Genomic DNA, 19434 nt, shown 5'->3' with positions numbered 1-19434 from the left:
TTGCAAGTACACACCAACTATTGTATTTCCCATATCGATTACAACCTTCAAACAATCGCCATCACATGTTTATGAAGACAGTGACTATTTTTTCACCAAATAAAATGGTCTTGGAGTCCTTGACCTTAATGTCACGATGCTTCCATTGATCACGAACACGTACCGTCGCACTAAAACAAGTCTGCACAACACAATAATCATCAATTAAATTATTAATTATTGTATACTCCACTATACATTACAATACACTGATATAAATAATTAAATTTAGTGAAGCAAATTTTACAACGTATGTTGAGAAAGAAGACCTTGAGCACGGACAAGCAATATTCATCAAAATGCGAAAAACTTGACTGAATCTGTCCATGGTTTTTTGAAAACAATAAAATTAATTGTTAGGCAACTGCAATTTTACAAGAAATCGACCGCCATTTACCATAACCCAAACAACAACGATAAACCAATATATATTCATCTACAACACAAACATATATGATTTGTACTAAACACTAAAGTGAAATTAATTTATACTGAAAAACAAACAAAAAGAACCCTAGTTTTGATAATGAGTAGAGCTTACCAAAGAAGGAGGCGAATCGTTCAAATCAACAGTTATGCAAACGTTAGATATGTAAATTTAAACAATGAGGCGATGCGAATCGCCATCAAACTTCACTGGCGGACAAGTTCAAATTCGAGAGGAGAGTTTGATGATTTATTTGAGCAAGTAAATGAGAGAGAAGAGAAAGAGCAAGAGCGAAAATGAGAGAGAATAGAGGAGAGCAAGAGAGAAAATGAGTGGGATGAGAAAAGGAGCTAGAGAGATGGGTGGCAAATCTTTGTTGCTCTAGTGGGAAAATAACCACTAGCAAAAGAGTTTAGGGGGAGATCGAGGTGGGAAAATTTTATTTGCCGACAGTGTCCTTAAATGCACTAAAACACTAGCAAATGATGCATCTAGTAGATTAGACATCAACGGTTGGAACGGCCTTAAGACAAGTTTTATGTGGACTTAAAAATAGCGTTAGTAACGGCTCTTTTTTGTGTGGGCCTGAATTAATTATCACTTGTGCAGATCTTATGTGCACAAATTTAGTAAGCTTTTCTACCTCCTTTTTCACGTTTCTTTCCTCCTCAATAACCTATCTTGACGTAAGTCTTACGAAGGCTTTATTAAACACGTTGCATATATGAGCATGTGTCATAATAAATTTTTTTATTTGGACATATAAATATTATATGGCTAAATCTATGGTGCGCGAGATGTATGGTGCGCCATTACATCTCGGCCACTCATACCAAGGGTGCGTGTGTATTTAATGGCAAAAGTACTGATCCAAAAGCCCATAATTACCTGCGCACCATACGACCTGCGCACTGAAGACATGCTCATATTATATATCTATTCTTTCTTTCTATATATAATAAAACATCTCATGGTTTTTTATGCTTTTATATCAAATAGCGAAAACAGTTTAATTTGGGAGATCCAACGGTAATCATATCATAACACTTTTACTAATACCTATGAAATTAGGAAATAAGAAAAAATATAATAAAGAGATCTTGGATACCTAAGGACCAAGATTAAAGTATGACTTCAACAGTTCAACTTACACCACTACTATTGTTTTTCTAGGGTATGAACAAAATAACCATAGTACAAAATGCCACGATATATCGCAGTATACTAACTTGGTATGGAAATAAAACTCTTCTTACCAGATATATATCGTTATATATCGCAATAAGTAAGATAAATCTTTAAAATTTCAAAATATCGTAAGTTCACAAGAAGTAAGAAATAATCAAGAAATGAGGTTCAGTCCCTTGGTTCTAACTCGGTTGAGTATAAACTCCCTCCCATCGACCCATATCACATAACCTCTCTATTATTTAGGTCTTATTAAATAACCTCCATGTTTTCCAAAAAAGAGATAAAATATGGTTTGTTTTTATTTCCCATTTTATCTTATTTTCTTTTTTACCCTTTTGGGATTGAAAATTTTCCGACTATATGTAAATGTATTTTTACATAGTCATATATATATGTAAAACTATATTTGCATAGTCATTGGAGCTATAAAAACTTAAATTTACATAGTAACTTTTGGGATTGAAATTTTTTCGACACCTGACATAATATATGTAAATGTATTTTTACATAGTTATATATATGTAAAACTATATTTATATAGTCATTGGAGCTATGAAAACTTAAATTTACATAGTAACTTTTGGGATTGAAAATTTTCCGACGACACCAGACAGAATATAAATTTAAATTTTCCTATGAAAAAAAATTTCATATGAAAATTTAAATTTAAATATGTTAAGAAGACTATGTAATTTTATATTGTCATATGTAAATACAAATTTACATAGGATGACGTCAGCCCGGTTTGTCTTTAAGCCGAAATTATAAGTAAAGATTGATGACGTCAGTTCGGTTTTCACAGGGGTACTTTGGTCTGTTTTGGCTTTGATATTATGTTTTAAATAGTAGGGAGGTTTTATGCATTTATGTTCGCTTACAGGAGGTTTTTGTGCAACCATTTAGGTACCAGGGAGATTAAACCCATTGTATGAAAAAATAATAGGGTAGTTTAAGGCTTTCAGTTTGTAGTTTGTCACTGCCAAATTATTTGCTTATCCTCTTCCTCTTCCTCTTCCATTCAATTTTTAAGAATATATTAAGATATAGAGTTGTTATGATGAGTGGCAAAGGATGAAGAATAATATAGTTTTTAAGCATCTTTAGTAGATTTTTTTTATGGTGTTTTCACTTTTAAATGGCTAATCTAACCATAGAGTTCTTTTTATTTATAGCAAGAGAGGTTGTTATATTGAGTTACAATCTAATATAAGTTTTTCCCCTAGTATCATTGTATACAATTTTCTTTATATCCTCATAAAATGAGCTAGGGGTAACTTCAATGTCTCTAATAGAAAAATTATTACAAGCTAATGTCAACAAACTTATTACATTCCCTATAAATATGCTTAACATAAAAAAATTCCATTAGCTCTCTTATCTCCAATGCATCTGTTAGCAATTTCCTTGTTGGCCATGACACTCTGCTTTTCTGCTCAATGAATGAAATGGCATTAGTTGAGTCTGTTCTAGTTTCTGCTTTTCATTCTCTCTCTCTCCCTCCTTTATTCCCTCTCTTTCTCAACCAAACCCTAACTCTCTCTCTCTCCACCCACAAACCCATTTCTCCCTCTCTCTTCTCCACCCTCCACTTACGCCCCCACTGTTTAGCAGTTATATAGTTGTATATATATGGAGTATAATGGAAATCTGGAATTAATGCTATAGAAACACAAAAAATGGAGAAATACCTTTGTACTCTACTTTTAATATAATGTCTAGATGGCATGATCAACAGTTGAAAAAATGTACTGCAAAAAATTTCATAGAAACAGAGTTCACTAATCTTATATGAATCATACGACAATAATTTCCTTGCAACTATGAACGGAACATGTATCCAATTCCGACAACCAACAACGATGGCAGCCTAAATGCATAACGTGTGAACAGGGGATTCGAACAGTCTCTGATTCATCCAAGAACCTTGTAAAACAATACGCACACACTTCCTTTTCCCAGTTAGTATGAACTTTCTTCAGTACAACTCTTTGGTTTTCGTTCGTTGCCGAAGCAACCACAACCAGGTCTTCTTCTGAATAATCATAGTTTTCTTCTTCTTCTTCTTCTTCTTCGGAATCAGAATCAGAATCAGAATCTTCTTCTTCAGAATCATAATCATAGTCTTCTTCTTCTTCATCATCATCATCAAAACTATAATCTTTTCCTACATTTTTTTCATCAGCATCACAATCTATTTCTTCTTCAGCATCATAATATTTTTCTTCTTCAACACCATAATTTTTTTTTTCTTCATACTCAGTAATAAAGAGTTCAATATATGCAACAATGTGAAAAGAATCATTACACATCAATGCTAAGGAATGGGCTTTCTTGGACGCATAGAATGCAATTCGTTCTTTGAGATAGCCGAAAGCTATGCTGTTAGGGTGAATCTTCATGATAGAAAGCATCTGTGTGAAAATATAATCCGACAACTGTGGAAGAAACAAGAATTTATGTGGAAGCTGAAACAACATTGTTTTAGGATCACTTTCTTTCACTTCACTCCACCCCGGGCCAATAGATGGTTTGAATATTCTGCATGTCTTCTTAACTTGAACTTCCATGAAAACATCTCCAGTGTTAGTTTTCGGTAGACTTGTAGTCATCGTAAGAGAACATTGGGGAGAAAGAAAAGTAAACATGATGAATCAATTCAACTCTCTCTCAACAAAAGAACAAATTATTAAGTAATTATCTCAAACAAGGGTTACAAGGCCTAACCAAAGTATGAAACAGGACGTAGGACGTGAAAGTTATGTTTTCAATTTTGTGCTAGAATTGAGAGGGAACGAAACACATATATATACACAGGCGAGTTTGCAAAAAAAGAAAGTTTTGTTTCTATTTCGAGTCGGAATATGTGTACTAATTTTGATTGGACTTATATTTTAGTTTCCACATAGAATCAGGGCGAAGCTACTAAATTCGGCCCAAGTGCCTGTCCACAAGACATGACGATTTTTATTCGACTTGGATTCGAACTATAATTCAGGAGAGAAGCTACCAAGTTCGACTCAACTATAAATTGATAACTACTGTTGATTTCTATTAGGATATCCCATATATAACAGAATTTTTTTATAAATAGTAGTACTCTTGTAGTCTTGTGGCTTAGCTTGAGAGAGAGGGAGAAAACATAAAGGGAGCTATGGGTATGATGAGTTTCAAGCTAGCCTTAGTTTTGATAATAAGTGGTGTTGCATATTGCAATGGTGGTACCTCGAGCTCCTACGTTAGAAAGACCCAAGCGTCTACGGACTTGCCTCTCAGTGTTCTTAGTTCACCACCCGGCTATAATGCTCCAGAACAGGTGCATATTAGTATATCACATGTTTGAAGATTTTTCCTTTTTTTATCTTTTAATTGTGAAGATGGTTTTACGGTACGTGTTTAAATTGAAATAATGTATACTAATTTGCTAAAATATGAAGGTTCATATAACTCAAGGAGATCATAATGGAAGAGGTATGATTGTATCATGGGTGACTCCATTGGAAAAGAGTTCGAATTTTGTCGAGTATTGGAAGGTTGATGATGACAAAAACAAGCAACGAGCCTACCCCGATAGTAAGGAGTACAGTTTCTGCAACTATAAATCTGGCCATATTCACCATGCCACCATAAAAAATTTGGAGGTATTTTCTTATTGTTGCATTTATATTTTAAGTTTAAACATGTTTCGTTAGTGAAGATTTGTATATGATCATTTTTTTTTCCGGTTGTTGTTGATGGTGGATTACTTATTGATTCGGGATTGTTTGCAGTATAATACCAAATACGTTTATGAAGTTGGGAATGCTAATACTACCCGTCGTTTCTCCTTCACAACTCCTCCCGAAGTTGGACCTGACGTTCCTTACACCTTTGGCATTATAGGTTGGTAATAATTTTTTTTTTGATAAACAGATTCTAGTTAAATACTATCCAATTGAACTTGGCAATTCTGTTCGAAGACATATAATAGCCAACTTAACGTCTGATCGAGCACACAACCTTACTCCTTACACTATAATAATGATTTCTGCCTCAAGACACATGACAATATTTTGTCCTTTTTTCACAGGAGATTTGGGACAGACATATGATTCTAATCAGACATTGGAACATTACAACTCCAATCCGAAAGGGCAGACAGTACTGTACGTAGGTGATCTATCATATGCCGATAATTACCCGTTGCATGACAACAGAAGGTGGGACTCATGGGGCCGGTTTGTTGAAAAGAATGCTGCCTATCAGCCATGGATTTGGACTGCCGGCAATCATGAACTGGATTACCTTCCCGATTATGTAAGTTGCTGTTCTGATATTTGGAGGTTTTTACTTGGTTGCCTATTGTTTCAGCATATCTCATAAATAACTTGCCATCAGGTTTATGGCGATATATTTTTTTGCTTGATTTATGACTATAGATTGATGTTCTTACTTTTCATTTCTGTAGGGTGAAACTGTTCCATTCAAACCATTCACACATCGATACCATGTTCCTTACAAGGCATCTAACAGTACATCCCCACTTTGGTATTCAATCAAACGTGCCTCGGCGTATATCATTGTTCTTTCATCATATTCAGCTTATGGTAAACAATCTACCTGTTCTCAATAGTTCTTTTCATGGTAAACAATCTTGCAAGTGAATAGAATGATCACCCGGTCTTAAGGGACAAACTTTTGTTTAGCAGCAGACATTAGATGTTTTTATGTTGTTAAGTCTTTGTGTATGTACCCGAGTGAGTTATGTTCATGAGTTTCTCACGATTGTAAGGTTTCGAGCCTAGTATTATTGTACTAAGGATTCTCCCTCTAATGATCATACTCTTGGGGTCTGTCTCAACCCCATAACCATTTCAAAAAAACAAGAAAAAAAGAATGTTTAATAAGTTGATAACTGCATATGATTGGATTTCCTGTGCAGGAAAATATACGCCGCAGTATGTTTGGCTTCAAAACGAGTTCGCAAAGGTGAATAGATCAGAGACCCCATGGCTGATTGTTCTTCTTCACTCTCCATGGTATAACAGTTATGACTACCACTTTATGGAAGGAGAGAGCATGAGAGTGATGTTTGAACCTTGGTTTGTTGAAAACAAAGTGGATATTGTGTTTTCTGGTCATGTTCATGCTTATGAGAGATCGGTAAGTTTCAGTTTGTGACCTTTTACTACATGAATCTCATATTAAGTTCTTAGTACTGTTCTAATTTCTAATTTTCTTTATATCTGCTACAGGAGAGAATTTCAAATATAGCATACAAAGTTTCAAATGGGAATTGCACACCAGTGTTAAACTCATCTGCACCGGTTTACATTACAATCGGGGATGGAGGAAACATAGAAGGCCTTGCTAATAAGTAAGTCTTCCTGCTTCTAACCTCATTACAACAACATTATGTAGCGTCTTCTTGAATGACATTTGTCATTTTCTATGTGCAGGTTTACAGAGCCACAACCTAGTTACTCAGCTTACAGGGAAGCAAGCTTTGGGCATGCAATGCTGGAAATAAAGAACCGAACGCATGCCTTCTACTCCTGGCACCGTAACCAGGACAGCGAAGCAGTTCTTGGAGATTCTCAGTGGTTCTACAACAGGCAGTGGTATCCACATGAAGAGAGTAGCACTGCTGGTACTGTGGCTTAAGGGAAGAGTAATCAATTTTAGAAATCTGTGAACCATATGAAATAGAGCATTCTAGCTTGGAAGTTTTGGTATACCACCAACAGTGCGAATAACGAGTAGACATTCAATTTCAGTTATATTAGATACTCAATCCACATTCGTTTTCAGTGCGATTAGCTGCTCAATATTTGTTCTTTCTTTTTCACAACTTTAGTTCTAGATCATACTAGTATGCTCAATATTGGTTTTTTCTTCACAAATTAGTGTACTAGCACTAGATTTCTGAACTAATGTAAAAGATGATTGCCTGGAGCTGCAAATCTCTTCCTTCTATTAACTCTTGTAACTCTTCTGCTATCAGTCATTGCGAAAGGTTTAAAAAAAAACATGTCCTAGTTTTAAGAGTTCTGTATTAGTACTATCCGGTGAATGTAAACAAAATAAACAATACAGGTAGTCTTAACTAATACTAATACAGTAAAAGAGTCCTTTCTAAAGCGGAAACTGACTCATTTTACTGGTAGTCTGTAACTCCTGATATTCCACCTTTGGTTTTCCAAAACTTGAGTGGAACAACCAGAAATCCACTTCTTTCTCATCAAATGAAAATGCTTTATATCTTGCAAACAACACAAGTATTGGTTGGCCAGGAACAGATAAAAATGTTACCATCAACACGTCCATTAATTATCACTCAGCCTAAGAAGCAGCAGTAATGGTGGACGGCCAACTCAACCCGACTTAACACAACAAGTGATCAAACAGACTCTTGAAATATGGAGCTTAAAAGAAGAACAAGTCCTCGGACAAGAGGGCATGATAAGCAATTGCTTCACAATTCAATAAATTCCAAGAGGGGAAAAATGAAATAGACAATCTTATTATTTGAACGCAAAGCGTCAATTCCCTTTCATACAACATGGACCACTTTAGAGTTTCGTCTAGTTTTAGTGCTGCAGCAAGTGCTTGCTCTAAAGCAAAATCGTATTTACCCGGAAGTAAAAATGAAGGCACACATTGAGCAGAACATTGGAGGGCAAAAGCAGAACGAGAAGAAGAAAACATCTTGCAGGGGATTGGACAGAAAGAAGGATGTTATCATGATACAGCTGTTGTGGAGTCATCAACAGGATTCCAAAATCTGTTGAAAAACCATAAAGAATCTGCTGTTACAGCATAACCATCTTGATTACGATGCCAACTGTAGTAGGCATGGGTCCGATTCTTAATATCAAACATGGCGTGACCAAAGCTTGCTTCACGATACGCTGAATACTTTGGTTGAGGTTCGGTCATGCTGCATATTCAAAGGAAACTTTATATATTCAATGGACAGGAAAATAATCTATAAGTAACTGTCAGAATGAATGTTTGTGAGTACTATCTTACTTGGTTGCCAATCCTTCTAGATTCCCTCCATCACCAATGGTAATGTAAACAGGGGCAGATTGGTCACTTATAGGAGTGCAAATGCCATTTACTACATTGTATGCAATGTTTGAGACACGTTCCTGTAAGAAAAAAGTCTTTTCAGACCATAGCAGAGAAAGTAGCAAGGACTTCTACAATTCTTTTATCCATACTAAAAGCGACAAAAGAGCAAATAGTATACTAAGGGCGAAAGAAATAAGAAGAAGCTAATTTAGAGCCCAGTCCTATTGAAAAGTGAGATAAAAAAACCCACTTCATATAGAGATTACAAATTAATTTAACTTGCCATAGTACGAATTTTTACTTGGCCTGAAAAGAATGTGTGCTCTTAGAGAGAAGCACAGCTAGCCATATAATACAGCAAATACTCATATATCGCCCAAATACAGTGTCAAATTGCACTTGCCGATAATATTTATGAACAAAGAAAAGGAATCAGGTTATCTAGATTAGTCAAATTAAACAGAGCAGAGAGAAAAAAAATGAACTTACAGATCGTTCATAGGCATGAACATGTCCAGCATATACAACATCTACTTTGTATTTTACAAACCATGGCTCGTACATTACTCTCATGGTTTCCCCTTCCATAAAATGATAATTGTAACTGTTGTACCAGGGGGAATGCATAAGAACAATCAACCATGGTGTTACAGTCCTATTAACTTTGGGGAATTCCTGTTCAAGCCATTTGTACTGAGGGGTGTATTTGCCTGCACAAGAGAGGAATATTGTGCCATGTAAAGCGACTGTGCAACCACATTAACCTTTTACTTTAAGTACATGATCTAACTAGCAGTTAACAATTTGGGTATTCATCAATCTGAATCATACTCTTTCTTCTGTTAAGATAACTACTAACATGCAAAACAAAATTGCACCTCATCATGATTGTCATATCAGGACAGATAAGTGTTTTCATAGATGCTAACTTGTAGAGGGATAGTATGACGTTTTTGTCCAGGGACATCTACACAAGGGAGCAAAACATCAAGCACAATGTGCATAAATAAGGTAAACAAGCTTACCATAGGCAGAATATGAAGAGAGGACAATGATATATGCGGAAGCTCGCTTGATGGAGTACCATAGTGGAGCTGTGCTTCCAGATGCTTTGTAGGGCACATGATAACGACGAGTAAAAGGCTTGAAAGGAACAGTCTCACCCTTCAAAATAAATAAAAATAATAAAATAAAAAAGACCACCTCCGGTCAAGGAAATCAATTCTCAAAAAATGTTTTGATTTGAACAAAAGCAGATTGTGTTGGAAAGCAGCATTTCGCTGAAGTGCACATGAGAATAACTGGGTGATGAAGAAAATTGTTATACTTTCCATTAACATAAGTTTGCATTTATCTCCCATAAAACAATTTCAAGATAAACACACGGATTCAAAGAGCCAATAAACCTTCACAAGTGTGTTGGTTACTTACTCGGGTCATTTTGAGGCAGCAAAGTCGGGTATGCATATTACCATAATATTATAAGGAGACAAGGCCTAATACTTAGAGAACGGGTCTCCCTGGATTTCATAGTGTCCCTAAGATGAAAATGTACCAAAGGCAATCAGTTTAAAGCCCAAAGATGAAGGCATGAATGACAACTTAGTCAAGTAAAGACACTCTTAAGATATTTACATCTCTTTGTTTCTGTTAAAAAATAAATGTTTCTAGTTTATCAACGACAATCTTTCAGCTGCATAGGAATAACTATTCGCAAAGAAAACATAGCCTGTAAACTAGGTGAAAATTTCATAAAACAACTGATAAACATATTGACTTCAAATGCTTTGAGTAGATATGGAGTGCTTACGATTTCAGGAACAAAATCAATTTCATGATTCCCTGCAGTCCATATCCACGGTTGATAAGCAGTACTTCTCTCCACAAATCTGCCCCATGTATCCCATCTTACATTGTCGTGAAATGGATAGTTATCAGCATAAGAGAGATGCCAAATCTAACAACACTGTCTGTCCTTTTGTTGGGTTATTTTCATAATGAGTGAGTGTTAAATTTGAATCATAACTTTGGCCAAGATCCCCTGCAAATGACGTCATATAGTGTAAGACCAAAAGGAATGAAAAATTATTACAGAACATTTCTTTATCAGCACTTGTAATTCTTTGAGTATCTGCCAAAGTTCTATATCATAAACCGATAAATGCAGATAACCATGCTTTCCATTTAAAGCTTCATAGGAAATGCAATAACTGTTGTAGTTGAATTCACATAGATTAAGGTTCATATAATTTACCGATGAGACCAAAAGTATAAGGAACATCTGGTCCAACTTCAGGAGGGGTTCTAAACCAGAACTGCCTCATGGTGTTACCCACTCCAAGGGCATAGTAATATTTTGTATTAAACTGCAAAACACAACAAACTCAAAATTACATCATTTACATTAACACACACCTTCCTGTGGCAAGTAAAGGTGCAACTTAATCGTCTAACTACAGAGCAGAGCTACCATAAACAATAAATGGGTTCCAGACCTACCACCAAATCCTTGATGGTGCAATGATGAATGTATCCAGAAGTATAATTGTAGAATTTGTAGGTAAGCACTTTGCCCTCAGCACTAGACTTCTGTTTGTCATTTTCTTTCCAGTACAGCACAGTATTTGAACCCGGTTCATCTTGAGTTACCCAAGATACAATCACTGCTTTTCCCACTAAATCTCCTTGAGTAATATGAACCTTAAAACACAACACTACATCATATCTTCTTCTTTTTTATAATAAATAAAATCTCAGAAATGGGGCAGGCATCAAATTTATTAATCAAACTAATAAAGTATAAAGGGACCCAAGTATAAAAAGCACCTATTCAAACATATATGTAACTCATTTAATAATATTTGAATGACAACGGGAAAAAGAAGTAAAGTGTTATTAAAAAAAAAGAAAAGCTCAGCAATGAAAAGGTTTTAGCCGTCTGGGTGTAAAAACCAAGAAGGCCATTAAAAAATTAGAGGAAGAAGAAGATAAACACCTGCTGGGGAGCATTGTAACCAGAAGGAACACGAAAGACATCACTATCAAGTGGCATATCAATAGTTTTCTCAACCTTCCTAACAAAACTACTTGTACTTCCTCCATTGCAGACATTTGCTTCATTCAAGATTAAACACAACACAGTAACAACAACAAGAACAACAAACGAACCCCACGACCTCATTTCCTTCTTCTTCCCTGTTGTAGGAGAGAAAGAAAGAGAGAGTTGGAGCGTACTTATATTTGTTAATGGAGGGAGGGAATATTCATTGGTATATATACGGATATTATGAAAGACTTGTGTAGTTAAAGGAAGGGTGGACTATTTATAGATTCGATTTCGGTTTATCATTTCAAAGTTGACTTTGGGGTCTTCGCTTAGATTACGTAGGGACAAAAACACTAGATAGTAGATAGGATGCCCAAAAAATCGTCGTTTTGCCTTACGTTTTAATAGCTTATTCGTGCTGTCACTTTAGGATCCATCTCAATTACAGCACTTCTTTAGAGTTAAAGACTCAAGAGTCGAGACTCCAAAATTATGGTTTGAATAATAATACAGGTAAGTAGGGTGATTACCAAAGATTGTATATACAAAAAGAACTTCCATTAAAATTAGTACCCCCAAGCAAACTATAGAAAAAAAAAATGAGAAAACAAAAAATGCAATGACAAATAAATGAAATAATTGTTCTATTATTGAAGAATGTTAAGCATGATGACTATCATGTTTAAAATGGTGGGATGCAATTTTTGTGGCGTGTTTAAATATTGAAGAATGTTAAACATGATGAATATCATCTCTAAATGTTAAAACATAAAAAGAGTGAGATTTTTTTTCTTAGTGAGTAAAGAATGTTGATGACAAGAGAAAGAGGATGAAAGAGAAGAAGGGAAAATAAGAAGCTGGTAAAAAGGAATAATACTAAATCTCACACTCTTTTTGCTTCCCAATTATTTTTGTTTAATTTTCGCTTTGCCATATCCCTAAAATCATGCCCATATAAAACTCATTTTATTTGGTTTCCTAAAGTTAAATCTCTCATAACTATGGTTAATATGTGTGGACACGGACCTACTTTGTAGACCTACTATTTCGACTCACTATTTGGATAACGTTGGTTTGTATTGCAATACACACAGACACGTATTTCTATGTAAATCAATAATGAAGACTTTTGACATATCAGTAGGTATAAAGAGTAAGTCAAATAAGTGGGTCGGTCTAATATTATCTGATCCCTAGAAAAATTCTTTACTACCACCTGAACTGAACTACAATTGAGAGGGAGAAGTTGGGAGGTAAGCTATGAGTTATAACTGTATGTAGACAGAGCTGTATTCCCCCTAATTTTGCTCAAAACCCAAAAGTACAGTGGTAACTGTTCACTCCAAAAAATAAAAATAAATATTAATAATAATAATAATAATAATAATAGTGAGAATTAGTGTTAGTAGCCCTCCTATTGTTGAATCCTGCATCCGCCCCTGTTTACGTTTCATTTTCCCTTACTAATTTAATCAAGTTGACGAGTAAATATACATATACAAATCAAAGAATTCTCAGCTCGAGATCAGCGTGGCCAACCCTTGCTTTGTGTCTTTCAAAAAGATCTTCAAGGGCTTGAATATACTTTTTGTGGATCTCATTGACCTGCACAAAAAGATTTGGGTCTAACATTAGTGATAAACTATTGAACCCTCATGCAAAAATCCCCACATAGGCACATACTACATTTTTTGGAAATATGGTATTGTGAAATCAACAACAAGTGGATGCCTTTTTATTTGAAATGAAATAAAGTCTTACTGAAACTCAATTTATTTTAATGCATCAAATTACAGACAACGTTTTCACACATTACTTATTCACTGAAAAGGATGCTTTTCCATATCAGGGATTCATATGTAGGGAGACGTCCTTGTTAGGAAATTAGTGCACAATTTGTCTGGCTAAAAAGCTGACCCCCACGACCCAAACTTATGGTCAAGTTGAGGAGGGTAGGCTGAGACGCTGAGTACAAGAAGCTAGTTGGGTACATGGTCCACCCAAATTGCAACCCAATCTTCCTTTTTAACCAACTAGTTGAACCTTTCAGATTGGATGCAGTGAAGGTACAGAGAAAGGAGATGGGAGGATTATGGAAAGGCCGATCGATAGGACATAAACGAATTCAAGGTCATGTCCAATTGTTTAATAGCGCAATTTCATTGGTTTTAAAGCCTCCCCCCTAAAGAAAAGTATTGTGTTTGACCAGAGAATGGTATGGGCCTATTAGCTAACTGGCTTCCATTAAAAATCTTAAACTTCTACCTTTTCGGCCGATTCAGAAAAAGAACGGTATCCACATCACGGTTAGCCCCACGCGAACGTCATTTTATAAGCGCAGCTTCATAAGCCTCCCAAGTTGACTTACGTCTACACAGTACACATTTTACAGAATACACTTCAGGATTTTTGGACCATAGAATAGAACGGGCATGTCGATATGACAATATGGCCATTAGGAAGACCCTTACTGTAGACCCTGGTCTACCCGTTCTGTGAAATACACACGACTTTCATCGAGGCATATCACAATTATAGAGTGGATGAACGCATTTACGCACTTAGCTACTGTAACTCTTGCTATATAGCCTTTACCATTAAGTTAGATAGATGGAACGATGTAGTCCAAAACATTGCGTCAGTCCATCAACAAAGATTTATCTTTCAGATACCAGCAATTACCGAACAAAAACCATCTAAAATTTTGAACTCAAACTAAGTACTACCACACGTCCATAATACCTACATGTAGATATGCAATACTTCAGCTTCAGCAAAGATGTTGTAACAAGCTTAAGTTCTTTTCAATAAGAGCCCAAACCACTGGGGCCTGCAGTACTGGCGCCCATTGGTATATTGAATTTTCAACCAAATGGTCTGAAATTCACCGTTGAGCCAATGTGAAGGCGTCTCAACCTCTTATGGGCGTAATTCACGAAATATCTTACGCCCATAATGGCCAAAACCATATGTTTCGAATAGCATTTTCTCCACATGGTGAGCTATCTCACTATCCCTTATTACTGCTTGCAATCATAAGCTATCAATTTTCTAACAGTAGCATTTACAAACATTTATAGCCTATGGTATTTAACATAAGCTATTTCATTCATGAACAACGAATCAAATTTCCTTTGGAAATTGGATCGAGATGGATTTGAACCATCAACTTCTCAATTAAGAGCGTTTTTCCCGTTTTTAGCTTACGAATCCATGAGAGAAAACACATTCAGAGGCGCGTTAGAAACAGTATTTGTAACAAAACAACTTGAACGAGATGTTCCTCACCTTATCCATTGCTTGTCTCTGCTCCATTTTGAAAAATTAACCAAAACAACAGCTCCCTAAACGTCATAACTTGCTTGCCGTAGAGATAAGTACTGAAGAATATCGAAGCCTCAGATTAAAAAGATATGACAATCCTATAGCTACAGAGTGGTCCAGCCCAAAATGTGCATCAGTATAAAGCATAAGAAAGCACTAAACCATATATCTCATATGGTAATGGTGGACACCAAGTGAAACTGTTCACATTGAAAATAACTAGCAAAAATGTGACTAAAATAACTCGAACCCAATCATCGTTCACCTTAGTAAACAACTGTGACCTTCTTCCCAAGATCTTCAAGGTTACGTTTCAGGTTCCAAACATCCATCCAAATATCCAATGAGAAGAGGTGCCTAAAAGTTTATAAAAAATGTATGTCAAGCACACTACTCAATCATTATAATATTAAAAACAACTAGGGAGAAGGATATAGGGGAAAAACCATTTTAAAGTATGATATACATATTCGTCTGCTATCATAAATCCATTTCCGACCTATCAATGCATAACAGGGTCTATTTAAATTCACATGTGCCATGTATACATACAATGTTTTTGGCTGCTAATATAATTGAATAGACCACCACGAACTTCCAATTCTTTGCTTTTCACTTCCATATACACAACAAAGTCATAAGTAAAAGACATTAACCGGTTAACATTTTAACATTCCAACATTCCAACAGAAGTGTATGCTTCATTAATGTAGACTCTAGAAGCCCAGTTGATATATAAGTGAGAAATCAATATGAGGTAAATAAATCAGACCTTGTATACAAAGTATTTTACATAAACATATCTTAGTTTAACCTTTTCCATGTATCCAAAGTATCGTAAGTAGTTCTCTAGTTATTTCCTAACTTTAGCAACCAAAAGATCAGGGTGCACATCACCCTAACAGAAAAGTAAACAGCCCATTAGAAGTCTCCCATTTCAATTGTTGATACTCTAGGTCCCATTCTAGGAGAGTTATTGGTAGCTCAGGTTTGTACAGGAGGTGGTGTTGTTCCTAGCTTAAGTGTCTACGCCTAAATAGAGTATGCAAGAGTTTTACAATTATGGAGTTCTTTTTCCCTTTTCCCTTCATCGATGAGCACCTGGGAAAGGGCTCGATCTAGGCATCTACTTCCTTTTTCCAAATTCTTTAGGATCACTTTATCAGGATGAAACAAAATTAATGGATTTCGGTCCAATAATTGCAAATTCAGAAAGAATGCCCTCCAACATGGGCTGCTCAAATCAAAAGCAAAAAATGAACAAAAGAAACCTTCAGTTCCTTTTATTCCATAGTCCACCACCTTCCAGAAAAGATCCTTCCACTACTTCAGCAATCGTCACTCTGTTGCCCGATGCTCGTGTTTAATGTATATCAGTTGATACTATGCGTGTCATAAAGTAAATTAGACTAAAACTGTATTGTGGTGTAAACTGAAAATTACAAGGCTTTAATCATTGACTTAAATGACACAAATGAATTCCAAATTATGAAACAATATAAGAAAATGCATTCTTATACAGGCTCTCAGAGTGCATGTTTACCCTGCATTGTAGTATATTCGTAGCTTGGCAACAGATTTAGTTACCAATATAAATGTGGAGTTCTTGTTGGGAGATTTCACTAAAAAGTCACACCTCAATCTAGTTACTTTCTATCCCAAATGATTTCAACTTAGAGCTCACACCAAGGAAATCACCCACCCAAGACTTTGGTAATTATCACAACAAACTCAAACAAGCAAAACCACTAATTTATCATCACCCATAGCAAGCAAACAATAAATAAGGAAGTAAATATGCAAAGAGACACAAAGATTTAGGTGGTTCGGTAAATGTTACCTACATCCACACAAGAGCCAAGTTTCCTTTATAGCAAAGATTGGAGAGTTTAGAAGAGATATCAAGAATCAAGAACAAGAGGCCTCACTCAAACCCTAGCTCAATAGAGCTCCCACAATACCCAAGAAATGAATCTCTCAAAAAGTTGTCTCAAAACCCTAATCTATTTTCTTTATATAGGTGTACATAGAAAAAAGGGGAGAAAAGGTTTGGGGCCGAAATATCGACAAATCGTCGAAATTCCAAAAGTTTCAAAACTCTAAAGCTTCTTTGGTGAGATCTACCGAGCTTCATACGGCTCGACGGTTCCACGCCAACAATCTCCCACTTGGAACCTTCGAGATTCTACATGCATATCACATCTCAATTGTAACAACTCCATCCAATTCCAATTTACTAAAGAAACACTCGGCCATCCATCATGGTCTTCAAAGCAAGAAGACCCCACCGGTTGAACACAACTTCAACTTCTCAAGATAGGGGTACGGTCTTGGTCAACATATCTGCCGGATTCTCACTCCCTTGGATCTTCTCAAGTGCCAAAACCTCATCCTCTAACAGATCGGATAAAATGATACCGAGACCAATGTGCTTGGTCCTAGAATGAAAGGCGGAATTCTTAGCAAGATGTATAGCACTCTAACCATCACACTGTAACACATTTCTCTCTTGCTTCATCCCAAGCTCTTCCATCAATCCCCTCAGAACCCGATCATCTCTTTGCTTGCCTCTCAGAATGGCCACATACTCGCTTACGTGGTAGACAAAGCAACAATCTTCTCAGAATCGAAAAATCCAACTTCATCTGCGGTAGAGCACCTTCCACCGTAAAGACATAACCAATGGTGCTTCTTCAAGCGATCTACTTCTCCGCAAAAAATCGGCATCCACATACCCTTGCGGGTTCACAACACCCCTTCCATAACATAGGCATTTCTCTGTAGTACCTCTCAGATATCTCAATATCCACTTCACGGCTTCCCAATGTTGCTTGCCATGATTAGACATAAATCTACCGACGGCTCCCCATTTAGCTATATCGAGCTAACGTGCAAACCATGGCATACATAAGACTTCCAATGGCAGAGGCGATGGTACCTTAGCCATGAAGTTTCTTTTCTCAACAGTCTTGGGAGAGTGTTCCTTGGACAACTTGAAGTGGACTGCCAAAGGTGTGCAAATTGGTTTCGCACTACCCATGTTGAACCTCTTCAATACCTTCTCAATATACTCAGCCTGAGACAACTCCAGAATACCTTTCTGCCTATCTCTTCTGATCCTCATCCCTAGAATCGTTTCACAAGACCCAAGTCCTTCATAGAGAACTCACTTGGTAACTTCTCTTTCAATCTCCCAATTTCTGACATATCAAAACTTGCTACTAACATATCATCAACATATAGCAACAGATGACGTGAAATGAGTCGAACCTCTTGAAGTAGCAATGAATGGTCGGCCAGCACTTATAGTAGCCATTTCCTTGCATGAAGTTATCAAACTTCCTGTACCACTAACGCCTAGGGGCTTGCTTCAAACCATACAAGCTCTTTCGAGCCCTCATACCATATTCTTTTTTTACCGCTTCTTGATGAAACCCTCCGGTTCTTTGCATGTAAATTTCCTCAACTAGGTCACCATGGAGGAAGGCGTTTTAACATCCAACCGCTCAAGATACAAATCTTCCACTGCAACAATACTTAACACCGACCGAATAGTATTCGGTTTCACTTCTCACGGGGAGAATATCTCTGTGAAGTCAGTCAACCGCTTTACTGCTGAAAACCCTTGACTACTAGCCTCGCTTTGTATCTCTCGGAACCATCATGTTCCTCTTTGACTCTAAACACCCATTTGTTCTCGTAGAGCCTTCTTGCCCATGGGTAGTTTGGCTAACTCCCGATGCCACTAGAGATGAGGGACTTCATCTCATCTTGCATAGCAAGCTCCCACTTGCTTGCATCACTCACCTCCAATGCTTCATCATAGCATTGAGGCTCGCCACCATCGATGAAGTAGCAAGTAATTCACATAGGTGGAGGGTGGATATCTCGCTTTCGGTACATGTGGCCCGGATGTCTTCCTTGAGGCACGAGGTGGAGATGGACTTCGGTGGTGTAGTATCCTCATTATTCTCCTCGAGTCACTACTACATGTCATCCTCCTCGACCGTGGGGCTCCCCACTATACCACGACTTACATCAAGTCTTCCAACTCAACATACTCGTGCGGCCTTTCTATACCCGATTCCTTGGTTTGTGCTTCATCTCGTCCTTGTACATCACCTTCTCATTAAACACAACATCTCTACTACTACTTAATGATTTTCCGATTTTGATCATCCCAAAAGCGATACCCAAAATCATCACCGCCATAGCCGATGAAGGTGCACTTTAGTGACTTAGCATCAAGCTTGCTTCTAGCTTGGTCACTAATGTGGACATAGGACACACAACCAAACACCTTCAAATGGGAAAGGTACACATCCTTCCCGCCTCCCACACTTCCTCCGAATCT

The 19434-nt window shown here is 36.7% G+C and overlaps 3 protein-coding genes and 1 long non-coding RNA gene across 4 annotated transcripts; 1 reads left to right on the top strand and 3 right to left on the bottom strand.

Annotated features, from left to right (window-relative positions):
• Positions 1-44: 44 nt before the first annotated feature.
• LOC147520540 (uncharacterized) lies at positions 45-721 on the bottom strand. The gene is made up of 3 exons (XR_015212662.1): positions 581-721; positions 309-359; positions 45-181 (listed from the first exon to the last, which is right to left on the bottom strand). It is a non-coding gene; the product is annotated as an uncharacterized LOC147520540 (long non-coding RNA).
• A 4055-nt stretch (positions 722-4776) lies between these two features.
• On the top strand, positions 4777-7986 carry LOC147520539 (purple acid phosphatase-like). The gene is made up of 8 exons (XM_086592075.1): positions 4777-4970; positions 5092-5295; positions 5425-5536; positions 5724-5950; positions 6102-6240; positions 6576-6796; positions 6889-7010; positions 7093-7986. The coding sequence occupies exons 1-8, from the start codon at positions 4809-4811 to the stop codon at positions 7295-7297; spliced, it is 1392 nt and encodes a 463-aa protein (XP_086448201.1). The 5' UTR covers positions 4777-4808; the 3' UTR covers positions 7298-7986.
• Positions 7987-8133: 147 nt separating this feature from the next.
• On the bottom strand, positions 8134-10654 carry LOC147520538 (purple acid phosphatase-like). Its single transcript, XM_086592074.1, has 5 exons — positions 10521-10654; positions 9736-9874; positions 9200-9420; positions 8666-8787; positions 8134-8573 (listed from the first exon to the last, which is right to left on the bottom strand). Exons 3-5 carry the CDS (start codon positions 9335-9337, stop codon positions 8375-8377), a joined length of 459 nt encoding a protein of 152 aa, XP_086448200.1. The 5' UTR covers positions 9338-9420; positions 9736-9874; positions 10521-10654; the 3' UTR covers positions 8134-8374.
• On the bottom strand, positions 10611-12003 carry LOC147520537 (purple acid phosphatase 10-like). The gene is made up of 4 exons (XM_086592076.1): positions 11706-12003; positions 11210-11410; positions 10965-11076; positions 10611-10751 (listed from the first exon to the last, which is right to left on the bottom strand). Exons 1-4 carry the CDS (start codon positions 11889-11891, stop codon positions 10645-10647), a joined length of 606 nt encoding a protein of 201 aa, XP_086448202.1. The 5' UTR covers positions 11892-12003; the 3' UTR covers positions 10611-10644.
• Positions 12004-19434: the final 7431 nt, after the last annotated feature.

This window comes from Coptis chinensis, chromosome 2, assembly GCF_015680905.1.
Source record: "Coptis chinensis isolate HL-2020 chromosome 2, ASM1568090v1, whole genome shotgun sequence".
NCBI classification, from domain to species: Eukaryota; Viridiplantae; Streptophyta; class Magnoliopsida; order Ranunculales; family Ranunculaceae; genus Coptis; species Coptis chinensis.
The sequence above is the reverse complement of the archived record's forward strand: the minus strand, read 5'-3'. Positions and strand labels throughout refer to the sequence as shown.

Excerpts from the sequence above, each read along its gene's own strand:
- LOC147520537 (XM_086592076.1), bottom strand. The coding sequence starts at position 11,891 with ATGAGGTCGTGGGGTTCGTTTGTTGTTCTTGTTGTTGTTACTGTGTTG. Across the intron at positions 11,411-11,705 it reads GTTACAATGCTCCCCAGCAG|GTTCATATTACTCAAGGAGA; the intron begins GTGTTTATCTTC and ends TTGTGTTTTAAG. Across the intron at positions 11,077-11,209 it reads GCACCATCAAGGATTTGGTG|TTTAATACAAAATATTACTA; the intron begins GTAGGTCTGGAA and ends TGTGTTTTGCAG.
- LOC147520538 (XM_086592074.1), bottom strand. The coding sequence starts at position 9,337 with ATGCATTCCCCCTGGTACAACAGTTACAATTATCATTTTATGGAAGGG. Across the intron at positions 8,788-9,199 it reads TTCATGCCTATGAACGATCT|GAACGTGTCTCAAACATTGC; the intron begins GTAAGTTCATTT and ends TTTTTCTTACAG. Across the intron at positions 8,574-8,665 it reads CTAGAAGGATTGGCAACCAA|CATGACCGAACCTCAACCAA; the intron begins GTAAGATAGTAC and ends TTGAATATGCAG.
- LOC147520539 (XM_086592075.1), top strand. The coding sequence starts at position 4,809 with ATGGGTATGATGAGTTTCAAGCTAGCCTTAGTTTTGATAATAAGTGGT. Across the intron at positions 4,971-5,091 it reads GCTATAATGCTCCAGAACAG|GTTCATATAACTCAAGGAGA; the intron begins GTGCATATTAGT and ends TAAAATATGAAG. Across the intron at positions 5,951-6,101 it reads TGGATTACCTTCCCGATTAT|GGTGAAACTGTTCCATTCAA; the intron begins GTAAGTTGCTGT and ends TCATTTCTGTAG.